The 19973-nt window shown below is 37.7% G+C and overlaps 1 protein-coding gene across 1 annotated transcript in view; it reads right to left on the reverse strand.

The window, feature by feature from the left end:
• INPP4B (inositol polyphosphate-4-phosphatase type II B) overlaps positions 1-19973 on the reverse strand; it is a 274537-nt gene that overhangs the window by 115583 nt on the left and 138981 nt on the right. The window contains 1 exon segment of the mRNA XM_059827010.1: positions 3237-3287. Coding sequence (XP_059682993.1) covers positions 3237-3287 — 51 coding nt within the window.

The following is a 19973-nucleotide window of genomic DNA, read 5'->3' on the forward strand; positions in this document are numbered from 1 at the left end:
CTATCCGATAGAAATTTCTTATGCACCTGTAGCATGATTATCAGTAAATTGTTAAACTCTGGTTTTACAGGCAGGAACCTCTCTCTTTTTCATTAAGAGCAGCCTGAAACCTGACAAAATAACAGGTTGTAAAATGTACAGCCACAGAAAATTTTCTTTCAGTACAAGCATTGGCATTTTGCATCTTCTTTCTATATTTCTAAATTACAAGAAATGCTAAGTTTTCAATGTTTCACCAAAGTTGTTCTTGCTATGGTTTTCCCTCAAGCCTTGGGCACTACCATCTATGCATTCCAAATATGAATGTATTTTTACATTGAGTTCAGTGCAAGTTTATTAATAGAAATGTTATATTCCTCTAATTTATGGCAGTGTTTGTAAGTTCTTGTTTCCTTTATTTCCATTGTAAGGTGGACCTATTCATTGCAGTACAAGTGCAGAGAAATGTGCTAATGAAATTAGAATGTCTAAAGTTAAATCAAGGTACACCACTATATCTTTTCCTTCTGTCAAAATCACCTTCATACATTATCAAGAAAATAGTGCAAAGAGGAAAACAAATGCATCATCTTCTGCTTTTTGGTTATTTTTTAACCTCTGCTCATACCCCACTGCTCATGGCTAAAATCTCATTTGGTCAACTTGGTGAACAGTAGTGTTCTTGCCCTGGGAACAATGGGAAAAAAAATAACAGTCTACAGCCATTTTCTTTCCATTTATCTTTCAAATATACAACTCAATATCACTTGCTCTGAATAAATTATAATGAGATCATAAGATTATGTTGAATTTTTGCACGAAAACAGGAAGAAGTACACAAAGTTTGGTTTTATTACATTACACTAATTTTACTCTACTGTTGGAATGGCAAAGTAAAATTCCAGGCTAAATTATATATCTTCTTGGATATACAAATTAAAGAAGAATCAAATTGCTCTGAGTCAACACAGGCTGCATGCTGAGAGCAACTTTCCCCCCCTTCAGGGAAAAAGAGAAAAGAATTCATTGCTATTGAAAAAGCGTAACTTCCTCTGGTAAAAAAAACCGTGCAGCCTGCTTTCTTTCAGGAAGGCCAGCTGGGTATCAAGTGTTTGAATGCTAACAATAAAGCTCTACGCTAAGACAGGTTTTCTTGCACATAAAATGTACAGTTCATATCACAATTCTCGATTTAGGTAGCACCAACACTGTTCTACAATTTGGTAATCTAAGTCATCAGTTATGGCTTATTCCTATCAATGACACAGGCTTGGATTTTCGCGTGGTTCGGTTGGCACTTAAGCAGCAAAGGAAAAGACGACACAAGCTGAGAGTCTAGGGAAGGCTGGGAAAACAGTGGATTTGGGAAGAGCTGAACAGGAAGTAAGGAAGGAAAAAGGTCTATAGGAAATACATAGAGAAAAATACCACAGCCGTACAAGCAAAGATCATCGTTAGTTTTCACTGCCAAAATGAAACATACACTTTTACAAGAAATATGTCCAGGTGCGACACATGGTGATGCACAGCCTTGCTAGAGTGAACACACAGATAGTTCTGTCTTCCTTTAGATTGGTCAACATGACAGTGTTTCTTCACTAAAACCCTATGGTGGCATGGTTAGCTCAGATTAGTTATCTTTACAAGAGCATATCCTTCTTAGTACAATAAGAATACATTCCACAGCACAACGTCTATACAGCAGCCTTTATTCTGGCATTTCATGGCATCTGAGTGCTTGTATTTGCAACCTTACCATTTGGAAAAAGGGAGAGGGATATTTGGAATGAAACTGATATAGGTTGGGTCACTTGGGGCTTCTTTCTGCAGCACCATATAACTATAAATCCATTTAAGAACCCTACCTCAGAGTCCTCATATGATCAGAGCTAAGAAGCAATGACACTGCTCTCTTAGACAATCTAGAAGCTTTGGTCGTTGTACCCTTTAACCATCCCCGAGTGTCATATCTATTTCTCCAGGGTCACGAAATTAAAGGTAACTAATTTTATGGGCTTAAAAAATTCAACCTATTTGTCTGTTTCATATTTTTATGCTTATTTAGAATAAAATTTTCTTTGCTTGACAATACAATTAGGAGTTATTTTAAAAATTAAATAAAATTGTGTATGATCCCATGACCCAAATGAAGAGAGTTATGCTAATGTTCAAGGGGTCTAATTTCAAACAATTGCTGGTGAGTATTTTTTCCATACTGATTTAGATACAAATAGTCTACCCTGGGGCCTGAACTGGCAGTCTACAAACCAACCTAACTTTGCACATGTGACTTGGAGAGGCTTGAAAAGTAGGCTTTAAACAGGACTGCTGCTGTAGTGCTAATTACAGAGTAATGTTCCTCTGTAATTTTGCTAGTGGGGTGCTTACAATTATAAATCTTAAGATATGTGCCGTGAGTAGTTTGATGAATAATCTCAGCTAGCCAAAGAGAAAAGTCTCTGTAATAGCTATATGAAAAGTTGAAACACGTTGATTATTTCACTAAGATTGAACTTGCTGCCAAGCTACAGATTTTTCAAACACTAGCTAAAGTCCTGGAAACTGCGCCAAGGAAGCCCTGGTAATGCAGGAAGTCAACATCTTAGGCTAAAAATTTATAAATCCAGTTACTTTAAGTCTTTGCAGACATAGGTCTGATACCTGCACCAGATGGTGTTTGGTCTTTTATTCAGCTCTTGCAGGACCAATATTTCCCACCTCCATGAGGTGCCCAGATTGTCTGGGAGGTTCTAGCCTTCTCAGACCCAGAAATGACATCCCAATGCCTTTGCCAAAAGTTCTACAGACCTACACAGAAAAATAAGTCCTCCATATGTCACTAGTGTAATTTCTTAAGGTGAACCCCAAGTCAACTTCTATAGCAGAACTTTTTATACTTTGCACATGAAAACTAGCAGCCAACAGGCCAGACTCATTGAGGCAATGCGATTCCAAGCTCTCAGTCTCATCCAGATTGCTTGTATGGCAGTAGCAGGAGGTCTAGATAGTTGTGCTTGCCTCAGGATAATTTCAGTTGAAAAGGATTTTCAAGAAATATATGAATGGGATTACATCAATCACTGAGACTATTACTCCTGCCTTGAGCTTCTTATTCATTTAACCCAACTTCTGCTATTAAAAAAGCTTGCCAGCCCCTGTTTAGTAGTTAGGCAGAACACCATTTCTCTTCATTGGGTGCCTGTGTCAGCTGATGAGGTGGAAAAAAAAAAAAAAAATCACTCAAAAAAATTGCTTACTCCAACATCTGCTCTTGGCTCCTTGTGATCAGGTAGGACACTGGTGCAGACCTGAGAGAGGAAAGAAAAGAAAAGGCAAATCAAACATTACTTTCTAATAAGAATGAAAGAAGCGCTCGTGCATTTTTTCCTCATACTTTCTACATTTTGGAGATAAATTTAAAGGGAGGTATATATAATTTAATAACAATTAATTAATAATTTCAGCACAATATCTTCTGGTTCCTGTGGAGAAAGTCTCTCACTACCTATGTATCATTTCAAACTTTCCTGATTCTCTAAAGGGAGAAAGGCTGTGCTCAGTTGTTCCTTTCCTAAAATCAGACTCTTTGGCTCTAACTTGAATGCCAGAATTCTTCACCTGAAGTTGTTATCTGGAACCAAATTTTTCAACCACAAATGAAAGAATACAATACATTAAAAAGTATTTTCTCCAAATAAGTACTTGCTTTTGCAGGCTGATCTGCAACAGACATCCTGATTGCCAGTCTCACACAATGTGTGGCCCTGTCTCCTCCTACCACTTCCTGAACATCTTTGAGGTGACAGATATTTGCAGGCATTCACAGAAGGCAAGTCCCTGCATTATCCCCTACACAGGGCCTCCAGTTGTGCCTGAATTTTCTGCAGGGTAGAGCTGCCATTGTACACAACTACTTTCATTTCACAAGACAAAATATGGGACAACCTGATTTCCTCTTACTTCTGTATTTCTCAAAATACAGTATGAGGTTCTTTTGGGGGGTGGGGTGGGGGGTGGGTTTAGCATCTATATAATTTTATTGTTGAATGGTGGTTGAGAACAAAGAACTGATTAAATAGTAAAAATGAGATAAAAAAATTATAAGAAAACCTCTGTAACACCCCTCCTAACATGGTCTGCCTGAGCCAAAACAGCCTATTGGATTAGCTTGCTGGTAAAAGCATGCCAGGTTCAGCAACACACAAGGGAGGCATGTACCGAGCATTCACATCTGTTTGATTACCTAGCCTAAATAACAGATCTCCATTTACAGCACGGCCCCCAAGGACAAATTTTTGGCTTGATTTCAAAGTAAAACTCAAACTCATTTTGCAAATCCATCAGCAAAAGACTCCATTTGTCCCACGCCCTCAAATGTGTCCCTTAATTATTTTATTCTAGCTGCAACTCACCATACAAAAAGAAAAGCCTCCTTTAAAACAAAGATAATTCTACTTGTCTGTCTGTTATCCTAAATACAACATGTTGTTAGAAAGGGCCAACCAAAAATCTACCACAGAAACATGACAAAGTAGAACCATAGCTTTTTTCAGTCAGCTCTTATCCCTTGATTCTCTACAGTGAGAACAGGGGTTTTTTTTCCACAAAAGCCTGAAGATAATAAAGAAATGCTATAATTAATTTAACAAGGGCCAGCAGACTTTAGAAATCTGTGGGAGTCCTCATCTGGATGTAATTTTACATTTTTTTTTTTCCACTAATATAACATCAGCAACTCTGAGGCATTTGGCTTTCACAGAATCACTAAGGTTGGAAAAGACCTGTAAGATCATCAAGTCCAACCATCAACCAAAAAACACCACCATGCCCATTAAACCATGTCCCACAATGCCTCATCCACACGTTCCTTGAACATCTCCAGGTGTCCACCTCTTTCTACAGAACACTAGTACAAAATTTTCAACACAAAATTCCTATGTAAAATTTACCTGTAAATATTTCAAGTCACTGATGAAAATAGAATTACTGATATTTCCTTGTTGGTGACACCCATCTTACCCTTTTGGGGCCTGGGGAAATGACTTACAGCAGGTCTATTTCTTAATAGAACGACGAGGTATTAATGCCAGGCCAAAAATCCGACGTCATTTTAAGATGTTAACAAGCTGTTCTATATGCTAGTCTCAAAAAGGTAACATCTGGCCCAACATGGAAGGGAGGTATTTCCATTTGCTAATTATTATGGATATTTATTCAAGAAACACAAACCAGTAATTTAAGAATGAACCTTCCCCTTCATCACTGATTTATAAGAAGATGCATTTGTAACCCAGAAGCGGTTCAGCAAGTATTTTAAAACATGTGTAATTATTTTTGCATGATACTAAGGCGTGCTTTAAAGCAAGAGGAAGCCCAAACACCTTTTATGCTTATTGAAATCAATGCAATCAAACATACACTTAGAATCACAGAACATTCATTACTTCTTTTGCTGGATAAAATCAGTTCAGGAGAACTTACTTCTGTGTTTCTGACCCAGCAGAGAAGTGGAAAGGGATGTCAAAACCTGACAAGCCTACAGTATAAGCCTTCCACACAACAAAAACACATTTCGTCATTCCAAATGCAGTTAAATAAGGAAAAAATTTCTGTTGCTTGTTTGCAGTTCCAAGCTCAATTTCATTAGTGCCACAATGAAAGGAGTAGAAAAAGTTTCCACAAACTTCAGTTTTCAGTACTAAAATACTTTTTTGGCTCAGCTGCATGTTTTTTTGTTTGTTTGTTTGTTTTCATTTGGTTTTAATCATTTTACAACGAGTAGTCATACAGCCAAATGTACATAAATACTGCATCTGGGGGGACTGGCATTAGACTGAGCCTCTCTTTTCTCTGAAATCTATTCCTTTTGAAAGGAAACTGGATTTTTTGATCCAAGGGTGTGTGCTTTTACTTTTTGTTTTGAGAAACAGTTTTAAAATATTCATTAAAAAGAGAAGTCGTATATGTTTACATAAATACATATATGGGATTTATAGTCTGGTCTCTTTCATGTTGTCTACTGGTTGAGCTCCCAAACTTACTTAAACTCTCAGAATACTGCAATTACCAGAGTCCCACTACAAGATGTCCACATAGGCCCAGGCAAGCATCATTACAAACTCAAAGTCAGACAGTTCACAACCAAATACAAAACATAAAAAAGAACTCAGCTCTAGTCCCAATCCTCAAAATGAAAGAGAAAAAAAAAGAAGAAAGAAATAGAAAGGATTTGAAAAAGCAAACATTCTCCCAGCACATTACCTGATTAAACAAACTGCTGCACTTTTTAAAACCTTGTCATAAACCAACTTTTCCATAATGGCCCCAACAGTATTCTAAACCAACTACAAAATATAAATACAAACAAAAAGGTAGATTTTAATCTCAAGCATTCATTATTCTGTTAGAATTTCAGTTTTCTCATTATTTGCTCTAGGTTTTCCTTAGCAAAAATGCAAACATGTGAACAGTGAGTTTATTCAGAATCGGGGTAAGACTGAACTTCCCTGGAATAACACACATTACAGCCTTACCTTCCCAGACAAGAGATGCATGAAGAGATTAAAAAAGTAAGGAAGACAGACAGCTTGTAACCTAGGTCAAATGCAAAATGCTTGTGATACATATTCATTCCAGCAATTTAGTTTGTAAAATAATACAGCTATCTTGCATACACCACAGCTTGTCGTACCAGGAAGAACTAGAATAGTGCACTAGAATAGGAGTGCACTAGAATGGATATTCATCATACATTTAGTTTTCTTTAAATCTCATACAGAACAATATGCAATGAGTAGCTATCCTTATGTTTTCTAGTGCATTTATCACAGACATATCCAAGTGTCAAATTTCTCTAGGTATAAATGCTAAATTCAGCTTTAATTAACTGTCCTTTAGTAAAAGGCAGCTTTACACGATTAAAAAGAACATTTCTTTCAGTCATTCACGGCAGTCTAAGCCACATCCACACACACTGTCCAAGTTCAGAAGACTGAATCATTATCATTACTGAAACTTTTGTGCCTGCCCTTAATTAAAGCCTTTGCATTGCAGTTTATGTTCAAAGGCCATGTTCAGAAGGCACTTAACTTTTGCAAAGAAATAATGCTAGATCCTTTTCTCAGTTCCTCTAGATTTACCTCAACAAATCACCAGTGGCTTCCAATGACTTCCCAGTACTTACTGCTGTTGGCTACTCAAATGCACTGTGCTGTCACCACTGTTATACGCTCCTGGCATCTCACAATAACTAGGTACACACCACATCAGGCAAAGCATAGGATAAGAGATACTACTGAAAGTAGCCACTGAAGAATTGACTTGTACTCTTTCAACATAGCACCTCCCAGGAAGGCATTCATAATTTCACTCCAGAAGTACAACTCTGGCAGAGGTATAAGAACACAACACGTGCAGACAATTTTACCTTTAGGTTACCTGGAGGTGCTCTGGGACAGTGACCATCTGCACCTTCCTTTCCCCCACAGGCCCTTTTGCACCGAAAATGAGCACTGAACTCTGCTAACACAACCACCACAACTCCACAGACAGCTGCTGTGGACAGTCAGTCCCCATCCTCACCACCACCGCCCGCCTGCCAGCCGTGTGGCACCACCCATCAGAATCGGGGAGTAACTATATTTCTTGTAACTTTTCAGTCAGAGAAGTTGTAGCTTCATGTATATGTGCTGGGTGAGCTGAAAATGCTGAAATTGTTACTAGGTTCTGCAACAGTATCGATCAGCTTTTAAAGGATAGATCCCACTCCAGTACACGCAGCAAATTAATTTTTAAAAGAAGATATTGATGAGACACTGTACATTTACCAGCTATTTATTTTCATCATATAGATGAACAATTTGCTAAATAGTTCAATCAACATAGCGCGGTCAGCAAAGTAAAACACTTCCATCAATACTTGGTGGATACCTGCTCATTGGAGAGAGGACAATGCTAATACAGTCATTTTCCAGCCTTTAGTGCATAAGTATTTCTAAGAGTCCACATAAAGCAAAAAAGAAAATCTTTTCCCAATAGGCACGCATGTAGTATTGCAGGGTTTACAGTTCCAGTAGAAAAGTTGCTATGCAGAGATACTAACAAATAGTAAAATTAAATGTAAGATGAAAACAAGTAAAGGGAACATAAGTTATATCAACTTTACTGCAATGCTTTTGCAGTGCTATAATATACATGTTTATTACATAATATAGTAATAAAATAGAAAATAAAACTTATAAAATATTTAATTTATATATATATATTTCCCTACTATCTATAGTAGGGAAAGTGGGACTTTCCATACTATATGTATGCCCCTGTTATTTGCTGTATACCAAGTGACAGTTTCAGCTGTTTATTTATCTGAAAGGGTCAAACAGAAGGGCAGGCGTATCTGTATACAGTTGGATGCAGTGTTTGATCATGACTCTCTTGCAGAGCATGGAATCAGAATCATTCATTTGTGCAGCACTGAGACTATGTACTACCTCCAGGCACACTTTTCAAGAAATAGTATGAGGATAATAGAAAATAGAAACTTCTCAGCCTCCAAGAATCAACATAAACTGCTTTTCTTTCCAGCTTCTCTACAACTGAGTATCTTTCTCTTCTCTATGTAGGCTGCATCGTTGCATGCTTTCTAGAGAAGAGGACCAAAACATGGGACAAGATAAGCAAAGACTGAGGTTAACAGAACCTAATAGCTTATGTAGGTGCATAACCAGGTGTATGAGTAACGAGCAGAAAACCACAAAAGCCTTGAGTTTTTGATTACCAATACTGTTTTGTTTGTTTATTTTTACAGCTTGGGCATATGATCAGAATTGCCTTCAAAAAACTGAAGTCCACAGTTCAGAAATAACAGTTTACTTAGGGACCCTCGCTGTATTGAGAGTATCACAAAAAACATGCCACCTCCGCAACATCCAAATGGAAGCTGGAATAGACCAAGTGACAGAAAAATCTATACATTATGAGCGCTTTGGGACATGCTACAGAGGATCAGATCCACCAAGGCTTATTACCAATTCAGCATAATTGCCAGCCATACCAGAGCTGTACTACCTTGCACTGTGCCTCTACACAAAACAATACAGACCGTATCCATACAATGGCCCACTGTAGCTCAGATTCCAGGAGGAGGTTACAGCTTGGGTACAGGGCCCGACTCTGCATGGCTCACAGCTCCAGCTGCCGACACTCAGTCTGCAGATTACCAAACACAACTAAGAACTGACTGTACTGAAGATGTGCTAGGAGGAAAAAAAGGCAGCTCCTGTTAACGCTCTTTCCCTGACAAAGCACTAAGATCACATACACAGCTTCTTCCCCAGTATGCTCCAAAACTGAAATACACAAAGCTGACAATCACACATTTGAAACACAGTTATAACAGCCTCCCTATATCCAGGTCTACTCTCTTCCACAGCTATTCATATGATAAATAACTAATCCTTGAAGGCAAAGTCCTAACTTTGATTTATCTTTTCGAGTCAACATAAATATGAAAAAGCTGTCAAATCTAGCCATATAAATCTAAGTAATCTTTAATATGTTTTCAGTGTATGCAATGAAAAAATGGAAGGAAGAAACTGTTTATTCACCTTGTTAACATAGTACACAGCACGAGCACTAGATTCAGGTTTTTTTAACCTATTTGAAACAACTTTTTTTCCCCCACTGAGAAAGATCTGTCAACTGTAAGGTTTTGTGAGAGATTAAAAGTGACGAAGAAAAATGGTCTTTATAAATTAGAGATAATTAACATTTGAGTCTTAGCATCATTAAAAATAGATGCTCTTCTGCTACTAGTGATTAATTTGCTCTTTATTGAAACTCGGGGTACAGATACTCTGCCAGGATCAGTTGCTGCAGTACATTGCTTCTCAAGAAGAAGAAAAAGCTCTATATTGCTGCACCCAGTTAACTCTCAGCTAAGAGTTAATGCAGACCTATGCTGCAAAGCATTCTTGTTTTGCGCCATGAGATCATCGTCACTCCCCTTGTGAACAGCTGCTAGCAAAAGATGACCTTTGCACTGCAGTTTCAGTGCACACAGTTTGCACCCATGAAGAAACACCTACAAGTAATGGTTCAAGCATTGCAGGGGTCTGAAACATGATGGGTTCTCAGCTGCAATGCAGGCATGACAGGGAAGTGACACAGCACTCACCCGCTCAGAGTCCCCCACAGTGGTAAGTGCTGACTGAGAGGCAGCATCACATTGCAGGTCGGTTGGATGCTTGTTAGTCAACCATTTTTTTAAGAGGTCAAATTTTTGCAATCATTATAATGATCACTGGTAGCAAATAATGAAATACAGGCTTCTTCCACCACCTCTCAGTTCTTTTGAACAAAGCCCAAACCATGTGAAGAAACCTTCAGTAGTCTTATATAGGTACTAAATGTTCTAGGCATTTCCTCAGTTATAATTTTTATATAATATAATATAACATCATGTTTCAAGTCCTTAGTCATTACAATCAGCCAGTAGGCTGATTGCTCTTTCTCCCCCCCATCATAATTTCTGGGAATCACCCCTTTAAAGTCTGTTGCATGCTGGGAACAATCCACAAAATCTGAAGAGTAAACATCCCCTTCAAAGTGCTTGTGATGCCTGCTCTTCACTGCTTGCTTTCACTATGAAATAAAAAAGTCACAGAAGGCAAATTCTAGCTTCTGTCACCAAGCTACTGATGGAACATTCCTAAGCTTTTTTGGCTATTCATTTATATGGGCCAGCCGACAGGGAGTTGTTACTTGCTCAAATTCTAATACCTCAGGCTGGCTATTACAATTCCACTACGCAAAGATCACCGAGACAGACTCCACAATCCAAAAAAAACAGCAGTTAACTGCAGCGAGGGAAACACAGATGTTCTGACAAATTACATCGCAAAGAATACTCACTCCAGAATGATTAAGAAAATATGATGTAGAAATACATCTACAGGCTTTTCTCTCGTGCTTTTTCTCCCCACCACCACCCTCCCATCTAGCTGTGCATATTGCTTGAGCAAAACATGACTGATCTGGCAATCTCTCGGTCTGTGTGTTTGAGCATCTTGCTGCCCTGAAGCAGCAGACTATAATGCAAGTGTTCAAGCTGGAATTTCAGGGAAAAATGCCTTCCTAGAATGAAAGTATTCAGTACTGCTCACAGGGCCTGTGGCAGCTGTAAAAAAAAAAAATAAATCTCATTTCCATATGAGTATCAGAGAACCTGTGCCAAAAAACGATGCTAGAGAAGCCAAGGAAAGAACTTGTACTCTATCCACTTATTTCAGGGGACACTTGAGAGGATACAAGCCAAGGGTGGTGAAAAGCACATACAGTCTCATGAACAGCCAGTCAACACAGTCTCACTTCAGTATATGACGCACAACATAAATTCAGGCAAATATTGCTGGACCGATCAGATGGTGAGCTCAACGACAATATAAAATTACCAGAACACAATCTTCTGCATCAAAGCTTGAGTAAAAATTGCACTATGACTCTGAATATCTTGACAAAATGAATTGAAATTCCCATTTTTTCTTTACTGAATAAACAGTCTATTTTTGAGTATGCTAAAATCTGCAATTCATAATTTGTATCTATTGCCATAAAGATCACATTAAGTTCTACAGAAATCTTACTATAAATTAAACATGACACCTTTTACACTGATGAGCCAGTTACTTACAAGAAACAAAGTTTATATTTGCATTTAGTGTAGGTATTTCCAACAGTCCCAGTTCCTCACCAGATTGCAACATTTACTCAAATGGCAGAAGGTTATTCACATATTAAACACAGAAAAAAATCTTGCTGCCTTAAACAAGCCCAGACCTTTCAATGCTCTATACAAGATATCCCTCAGTCCTCTCACTCATGGGAGCAGCTGAAAACAAGAACTCAGAATTTCAAACCCTCTGGAGCTGGAGCAGTCGTGTCCCCAGCACAACACCCTCCACCAAAGTTCCCTCTAGAAGCTGCTATTATTCCTCTGCCGATACCCGAATGCATTGCCTGCTGAGGGCCTTAAGTTCAGTATTTTGAATGAGTTATTTTGATGTGAGGTACAGAACTAACCAACTATCAGCTCCAATAGAAGCAGAAAATTGTCATAAGATTACCCAAAAAGAAAGTTAAAGATTTTATCCCACCCCCCTTATTTTAAGGTAACTTTTGAACGTGAGTTTTTAAATTTTCAAGAGAACATTTTAGAGCAATTCTGCTCAGCCAGTCAATCTCAACCTTCTTCATTTCTCACTGGCTGTCTCCCTCAGGGAATTCCAGCAGCAGATTTGCCCTGCAGTTACTGCTACAGGCAGCTGCAGCAGTAGCACCACCAGGAAAAATTTTTGTGAAGACTTAAAATGAGTAACATCATTTCCCTAAAGTCTGTGCCATGTTTACAAGCAGTGCCCATCTGTCAGTATTCTGGACATCCGTAGGAGATGTTGAGAGAAGCAGAGAAAGCTGCTTCAGCTCTACTGTACGAAAGAATATGCGTAGAGCACACATTTTCTGACCAACCCTACTCCCCTCAAAAGCGGTCATAGAAGTTTGAAAAGCAATCAAGAGCCTGATATTTTAATAAAAAGAAGTATTAGCAACATAAGGCTGTAAGAACCTCCAGATCATTTGTTTCAATATTTTACTGTCACAGACACCACATAATAAATCCCCCTTCGCACATTTTTGACCTACAACTTGAAATTATTTGAAATTTTTCTCCCGCCTTCTGACTGGAAGGTCATTCCAAAAAATGATTGCTATAATAGTTCAGAGTAATTTTCTAATTTGCAGCCCAGCATTATTCATGGAGAATTTATACTCATTTGCTCTTCTGCCAACATGGTCTTTTAGCTAAGTAATTATTTTCTGTTCCTCATACTGGTCTCCTGATGTATTTATAAGAAAGGAATCATATGCCCTCTCGTACTTCATTTTGTTAGGATAATAAGCCAAGCTTTTCCAATACACTGTCATACAATAGGCTCTCCATTCCCCAGATCACCCTATCCATTCCAGTCCTAATTTTTTGAACACGAATGATCACATTACTGACAGCTTTCCAGAAAAGACCTAACTTGTGTATCTTGAACGCAGTTCCCTGGATTCATCTGGGAATCCTGTTTGCCTTTCTCTGCTGCATTTAGATCCACTGCTCAGTCACCCTTTGATCAACTAATTTACCTGCATTGTCCTTCATGTAATTTGTTGCCAATGCATGAAGTCTTAGTTCACCCAAAAAGTTCATGTTAAAAAATACAGGGCCATGTACTACTGTTTTTCATCCCGTTTCTATTATTCCAGACTGAGTGCCTTCAAGCAGCTCCATGGGTAAACAGTTCTCTCAGCTGGCAACCCCTTTTCCCTTCGGAGATCAGGAACTTTCTGCACACACCAAATTTTTCTCTAGTAAGTGGAAGCTTGAAGGACTCTCACATATATTTCCAGAAAAGCAGGGAAAATAAGATTTATCAATACATTTTTTTCTTTTGTTCTTATGACAGTTTGTGATAACGTTTAAAACATAGTGGAGGCTAAGGTCTGGTGACAACATTACCTAACTGATGGGCATTCACTTCTGGTTTGGGGAACTCCTCGTAAAATTGCTCCTCAGATTTACTGTGCATAAATATAGGTTAGACAGATGAGAGGGAGTACATACATTTATTTTTTGGGGGGCTTGCTGTGAGCTCTATTTTCTTTGCCTTAGTAGACAGGATCTATCTATTAATAAAAGTCCATTTTAGCAAGCTTATAGTTGTACTTCCCTACCTAGGTAACGGCCCTTCCAACCTGTAGAACTGCAGTACTGTCATGAGAATGACTATTGTGTCCAGGGCTCCCACTTGCTTCATCCACATTGCTAACAATCCATTCTTGAGAGGAGCAAGGAATTTTCTCACAGGAACTTCCACAAGTTCCTGGGAAAATAAACATTCCCAACTACCCAGATATAAACATTCCCAAAACTATCTACAAAGAAAAGATGTACAAATCCATTTTTTCATTTGAGAAAGTGTTTTGTTCTTGGACTAAACCAGCAAAACCTGCATAACTGGAATTAAGTTCTCAAGTATATAAATACTCAAACAAATAACCTACTTGTCAGCGGTCTTTAAAAAACAGACAAGCTTTGATAGTGCTCTGACCTTTGCACAACCCCTCTCTCTTCTGAGATGAGAAACTGAAAAGGGGTTTTATTTATTTATTTATTAAATAAATTCACTGCTGGCTTCAAAAGTGATTTCAAGACAGACACCTCATCTCTCTCACAATCTAAATTAGTTGCTGCTTTAAAGGCAAGAAGTGGGTATCACTGGAAGCAGGTGTCACCGTGGGCCTGTTTTACTCTGCAGCGACCTAAACATGGTTTTGCACCTACAAGACAAGGCAAAAAGCAGACGTCACACAATTCCTTTACTTCTCAATACAAAGTTGTAACAGAGACAAGTTTATGTTAAGAGTATTTGATTGTATTATCAGTGAAATTATATTCATAGTCACTTCCATATATAATGCACATGATTTTGATCTCAAAACCATTTTACAGAAAGACAGGTTTTCCTCACCTGAGTATGTGTCACTGTGCTTAATTGCCATATTAAGATAAATCCTATTTTCCCCACTACATCATCAATTTTATTATTTTTTTTAAAGCGTAACTGCAATCTGCAAGACCTGGTAATCTTTTTCTATATGCATGATCAAGCTCTTGCCGAGCTTTTAGTTAAAACCAAATAAGCTCTGAGCACCCTACTTTCAGACTGACAAGTAAGATCAGGAAAGTTGATAGTCATGGCTGCCTGTGGTAAGCAATTAAATTCTGATTCTTATGAATCACAAAGTGTGAATAAAGACATTAGCTAAATATTTTAAAGTAATTATTTGTTTCTTTCGGAATTTATACACCGATGATGCAAAAAGATCCTAAGGGTCAGAGTGTACACCAAATATATTTAAGTATTTTCACTACTTAAAAAAGTTAACTTTTTCTAAAACTGACAAGTGGTAATTTTCCGGGATTGTTTCAATCATGCTTTATCAGCAAATAAACAGAAAATATTAGGAACAGTATTCTTAGCAAAGATGTTTAGGTCTGAAATTTGACCGTGTTTCTATTTCTATAAGTCAGTAATAGATTCTTTCTTGCTTTTATCTTGCAACTTCTTATTTGGAAAGTCAGCAAGTTAACAGATACTATCTTTCCCAGAAAACATTATTAGACAAGCTGATACGAGATGAAAAGAAACAGACAACTTTTTTTGGCACACGAATTCTCCTTCAGGAACTCAAGAAAGCTTGTGCTCCTGAAAACTGGTTTCTTCCATCATATCTGCTTGCCTGACGACAGGCTACCTAACTCCTATAGACCCTTAGGCCACCCCCAAATTGCCAGAAGTTACGCAAGAAAAACAGACACTCTCTCTGTGATCTTTTCTGATGTTTCAAAGCCAAGCCATCTCCATTCTAGCTCACCAGACATATTTTCTGTGAGATACCCAAACATCAGCCACAACACTACAGCTAATTAAATGAAGTTGCCACAGCCAGGAGGCAGTGAAGTTGTACCACAAACTCCGGTGACAGCTTTCCCCCCTTTCATATTGTACATGCTGCTCTTTCACCTCTGACGCACAGTATAATTTTTCACTATCGCATCCTTTCTTGCTTCCAATAGCGCTCTGCTAAGATGACAGCGCTTGCTGACTCACACTTTACTTCCTCAGCAAATGACATGAAATACTGTAGGGTACAAAGATTTAAAGTCAGTATCATATCTCAGGATACATACAAATTGACACCAGGAATGGGAATTGGAAATTTCAAAAAGGCATGTATTTCAATGCCACTGAACAGAAACTCCAGTTTTAAAAAATAGTCTGTCAGTAAACACCCTTAGCTAGTCTGATTCCATAAGCAGTCAACCGTTGAAAGTCAAGTTGGTTTGGGGAGGTGTATGAGATTCTATTTAATTTGGGTCCAGGTCTAGGTAAACTAGCTTATGGAAGATACTTGCATTTTAAATCATTAACAGTTCTAGAAAGATCAAAATTAATATTAGAAATTCACTAGAAAGTGAACGTACAACAAGAGTAGAGGGATGAAAAAGCACATGCACATTTTAGCAGAAATGATTTTATGTCATGTAGATTAGATGACAAAGATTTGACTTCTGTCTAAATAAATCAAAGGAACAGATGTATCTTGCCATAGATCATGCAAATTTGCATAACTTTTAATGGCTGACTACAGATGCTGCAACGTCTTGAGGACTTTTGAAAGCAAGCAGGACATTCTATCTACTTAATAAACAGCACATAGGCTATACTTCCAAAAATGCTTTAGTAGCCTTACGTATCAAAATAATTTTAATTCATCAGCTTCACAGGAACGGCACTAGTTACACCCAAGCACAAGTAACACAGCAAAGCTTAGCAAATACAGGCTTTAGCATAGTGAAGTGGTGTTCATTTTCGCTTTATCCAAGTACAGAGCATTCTACAATTGCTCCTCACTCCTTCCCCTAACACTCCGTAGAATCTTTTCCCCTGACACAGGGAGTAATTACGTATAAAAGAAAAGCATTTTAATACAAGATGAAATATATGAATGGTAGTTATACATGTAAAAATATGGTAATCTCTTCAGCTCAAGGACAGGTTGTGATATAGTGACCTGAATTGCACAGCATCCTATATGCTGACAGGATGGTGGTAGTTCTAGAAAATTAATGTTTAGAGGTTTCCCCCTTCCACAATTCATATCTAAAAGTGAAAAAGATATATGCAACAAAGCACAGCTTATGTGTGAAGTAATGTTGTATTTGTAGAGCATCTTCCAACTCTTACAATAAATTCTGTATAAATTATTACAGACCCTCTGCATGCAATGTGATTATTATAGTCATTGCCTGAACTCAGCCAGCTTGCAGATGTCTTCTTTGCAGAAGACAAAACCCCACTGGATAAAATGCATGGACCTTTATCTAATTCTGGCAAGCAATTCAAGACGTGAACTAATTTAGCATGAATGTCAAAGCTCATGTGCCTAGTTTTCTAATAAAACCCATGCAATTCCCAATGTTAAAAAAGCCACATCCAGCAGCAAATCTGTACAATTTCATTCAGAAGCAAACCCCAAAAATAAAACCCCAAAAGCCCAAACCAAAACCGCCCACGAACACTCCCACACCCATTTATGATTTATTTCCTAAGCTACAGGTAAGCAATCAGGATCCTTATCTAGAACAGTAACTGCCACATTTACAAGTGACAAAAAAAGAATGTGAGACTGTAATGAGGGCAATGAATACTGGAGGTATTAGGATGAACTCTGCTTAAGGTCTGTAATTTATTCCACCTGTGAGTGGAGCAAATGAGAAGAGGATAGAACAGCTGACAAGAAAGCAGATACATAGAAAATTAAATTCAGAGTCAGTCATGTTAGAGTAGTTATAAGACTTGTGTGTCATACTTGCTCTTCTAGCACCAACTACTTGAAATGCATATGTATGCGTGGGACTAGCTTATTTTGATATTACAAATTTAGTCAGTCTCACCAAGTGATACGGTATTTTGGAGTAATACTCCATTTTATTTATTGCTCTCATGTCAGATCATTTAAAATTACTAATAAAATGCAAGAAAAAATAGTTAATCACATTGTATTTGTGATATTGTATTAGTCCGTGGCTTTTTCCCAACAATTCCCAAAACAATTTTTTAACTGAAGACCACAAAAAAATGTGGATATAGGGTAGGTAAAATTACCAGAGAAATAGGCTACAAAAAAGCTATTCATATTCCAAACTAAAGTTGAGGAACATGAGAAATGGGATAAGAGGAGAGGCGAGAAAAGATCCTGATTCAGGAAAGCATTCTATTTTGAGGTAACATTTCAGCAGCTCTCTAAATACCATTGCTATCCCAAATGAAAGCAAAGGAGAACTTAAAAATTAATTTTTGAGTTTTACAGGCAATGTATTAATCTGAATGAAAAAACTTGCTTAATGATAAATGATACTTTATGAAAATATACATAATATAGTGGAAAGAGTATAACTTAAGGGGGGAAACAGACATGTTATAAACATGATTTGAAACTGCCTATATAACAGGTTATTACATTTTTCTGAAGACTGAAAAATCCCATCTTCACATGCATTCCTCAACTTGGTGATTATTTTGCACAGCACTAGTAACATCAGAATTTGTTTGAAATGAATACAGAAACTTTTCTCCCATCTTAATGTCTCCCATAAAGCACGCCTAGATTTATTCTATCATCTATAGACAGTTAATTTTTCAAAAGAAATAATAAAAGGGGTCAAAATGCTTTTCAGTATTTTGACTAACAAAACTTCATTGAATGGAAAAATATTTTAAAAATCCAGTGGGTTAAGAATTTAACTGCAAAAAAAAAATCAGCAAAATCAAAATAAATATTCCCATACATATTTGCTAACATTTACTACAATTTCTTCTATTTGCACATAAATGCAAGCATCATAAGAAATCGTCCTTACTCAAAGGTACAAGAACAAAAATGAGAGGTTAAACCAAAGTATACAAATTATTTATTTATACACCTTCAGTAGAAACAGTCTAAAAGAGGTTAATTTCTTTCTATTGCATTCTGTGATTTCATGAAGTCACTCTGCTCAGTTTTAAGCACTAAAGATCTTGAAATAATACCTACTTTAATACTGTTGCAAGAACCTTAACTCCAAAATTGTCAGCGTAAGCATCATCACACAGAGCAGTTAATACAAAAGCATTTTATTAAATTCTGTATCTCTTGTTTTTGAAAAGATCAGAGTGGAGTAAAACCAACATTAATGATCTTCAGTACATCACTCCCTGCAAAAACTAAAACATACTTGGACTTATTTGAAAGTCCACATTTAAAAATAACAGCTGAATACTCTTTTAAAAGGAAAGCCCAGCATTGATTCAAATTTCATGTGAGGCTTCAGCTCAAGATAATATTTGGATTAACAAAATGTGCATGGTAGGTCTGATTTAAACACCGCAGCTTAAAATTCTCATCCTCCTACACAGAGATCATGGCACAGAAAGGCAGTGAATTATGCACCACTCTCTACACCATCATCGCTCCACAAACCTGTGAGCAATCCGCAGTTGCATATATATTGAGAGGGAAAGTTTAAGGGCATATGAAGGTCCCCCAAAATCCCAAGATATCTCAAGGTTGCGCTGAGTTAACGATACTTGCCTTCTTCCTTGTATATGAGAGAAGAAACCAAGACCCCTTGAATGAAATTCATAAAGAATGTTTCATAAACACAAGAGCGACAAAATTCCAGACCTCTGTGGGGATAGGGGAAGCCCACTCATTGTGCGAAATAGCAAATACTTAAAACCTAAAAGCCTTTTATCTGTGACCTCATGGAAATTCTTTTCTGATCTGCATTCATCTCTGCAAAGCCATCTAACATCTATTTAAAACTAAATACCTTTACCCTCCAGAACTGAGGACCTAGGCTACTGGAGTCCATACTGCAAGTCCTGGATGCCAACACTCTGCTCCCCACGTCCTTTCATTTCTGTCATGATAATTTTTGTTTCTACCATCACAATTTAATTCAGCTGTTAATTTCTTTTCCTACACAGCATCTTTGTTCTTAGCACACATCAGTTTCTTCCCATGACAACTGTGTACAGGAAATGCTGCCACAGTGAAACATGCAGTTCCTGAAACAGCACCTCGCTTAGTATCTCACCATTGCTCACAAGAAAACACAAAGAATGGTACTTTTCAGCCTCCGTCAGAGAGAATCAATTCAGATTCCACAATACCCAGAAAGCACCCAGACCCTGCTTTTCTTCAAAACTCATATGCCAACTGCAGTGTTTCTACTTCCTGGGGTGGTCTTCTCCTAGAAGAGAGAATGATTTTCCTTCCCTCAACAATAAGTTGAAGGCAGAGAGCTGCAAGCCCCTGCAGAGGGAAGTTGGTATTTACATCTC

This window comes from Gavia stellata, chromosome 19, assembly GCF_030936135.1.
Source record: "Gavia stellata isolate bGavSte3 chromosome 19, bGavSte3.hap2, whole genome shotgun sequence".
Classification (NCBI taxonomy): domain Eukaryota; kingdom Metazoa; phylum Chordata; class Aves; order Gaviiformes; family Gaviidae; genus Gavia; species Gavia stellata.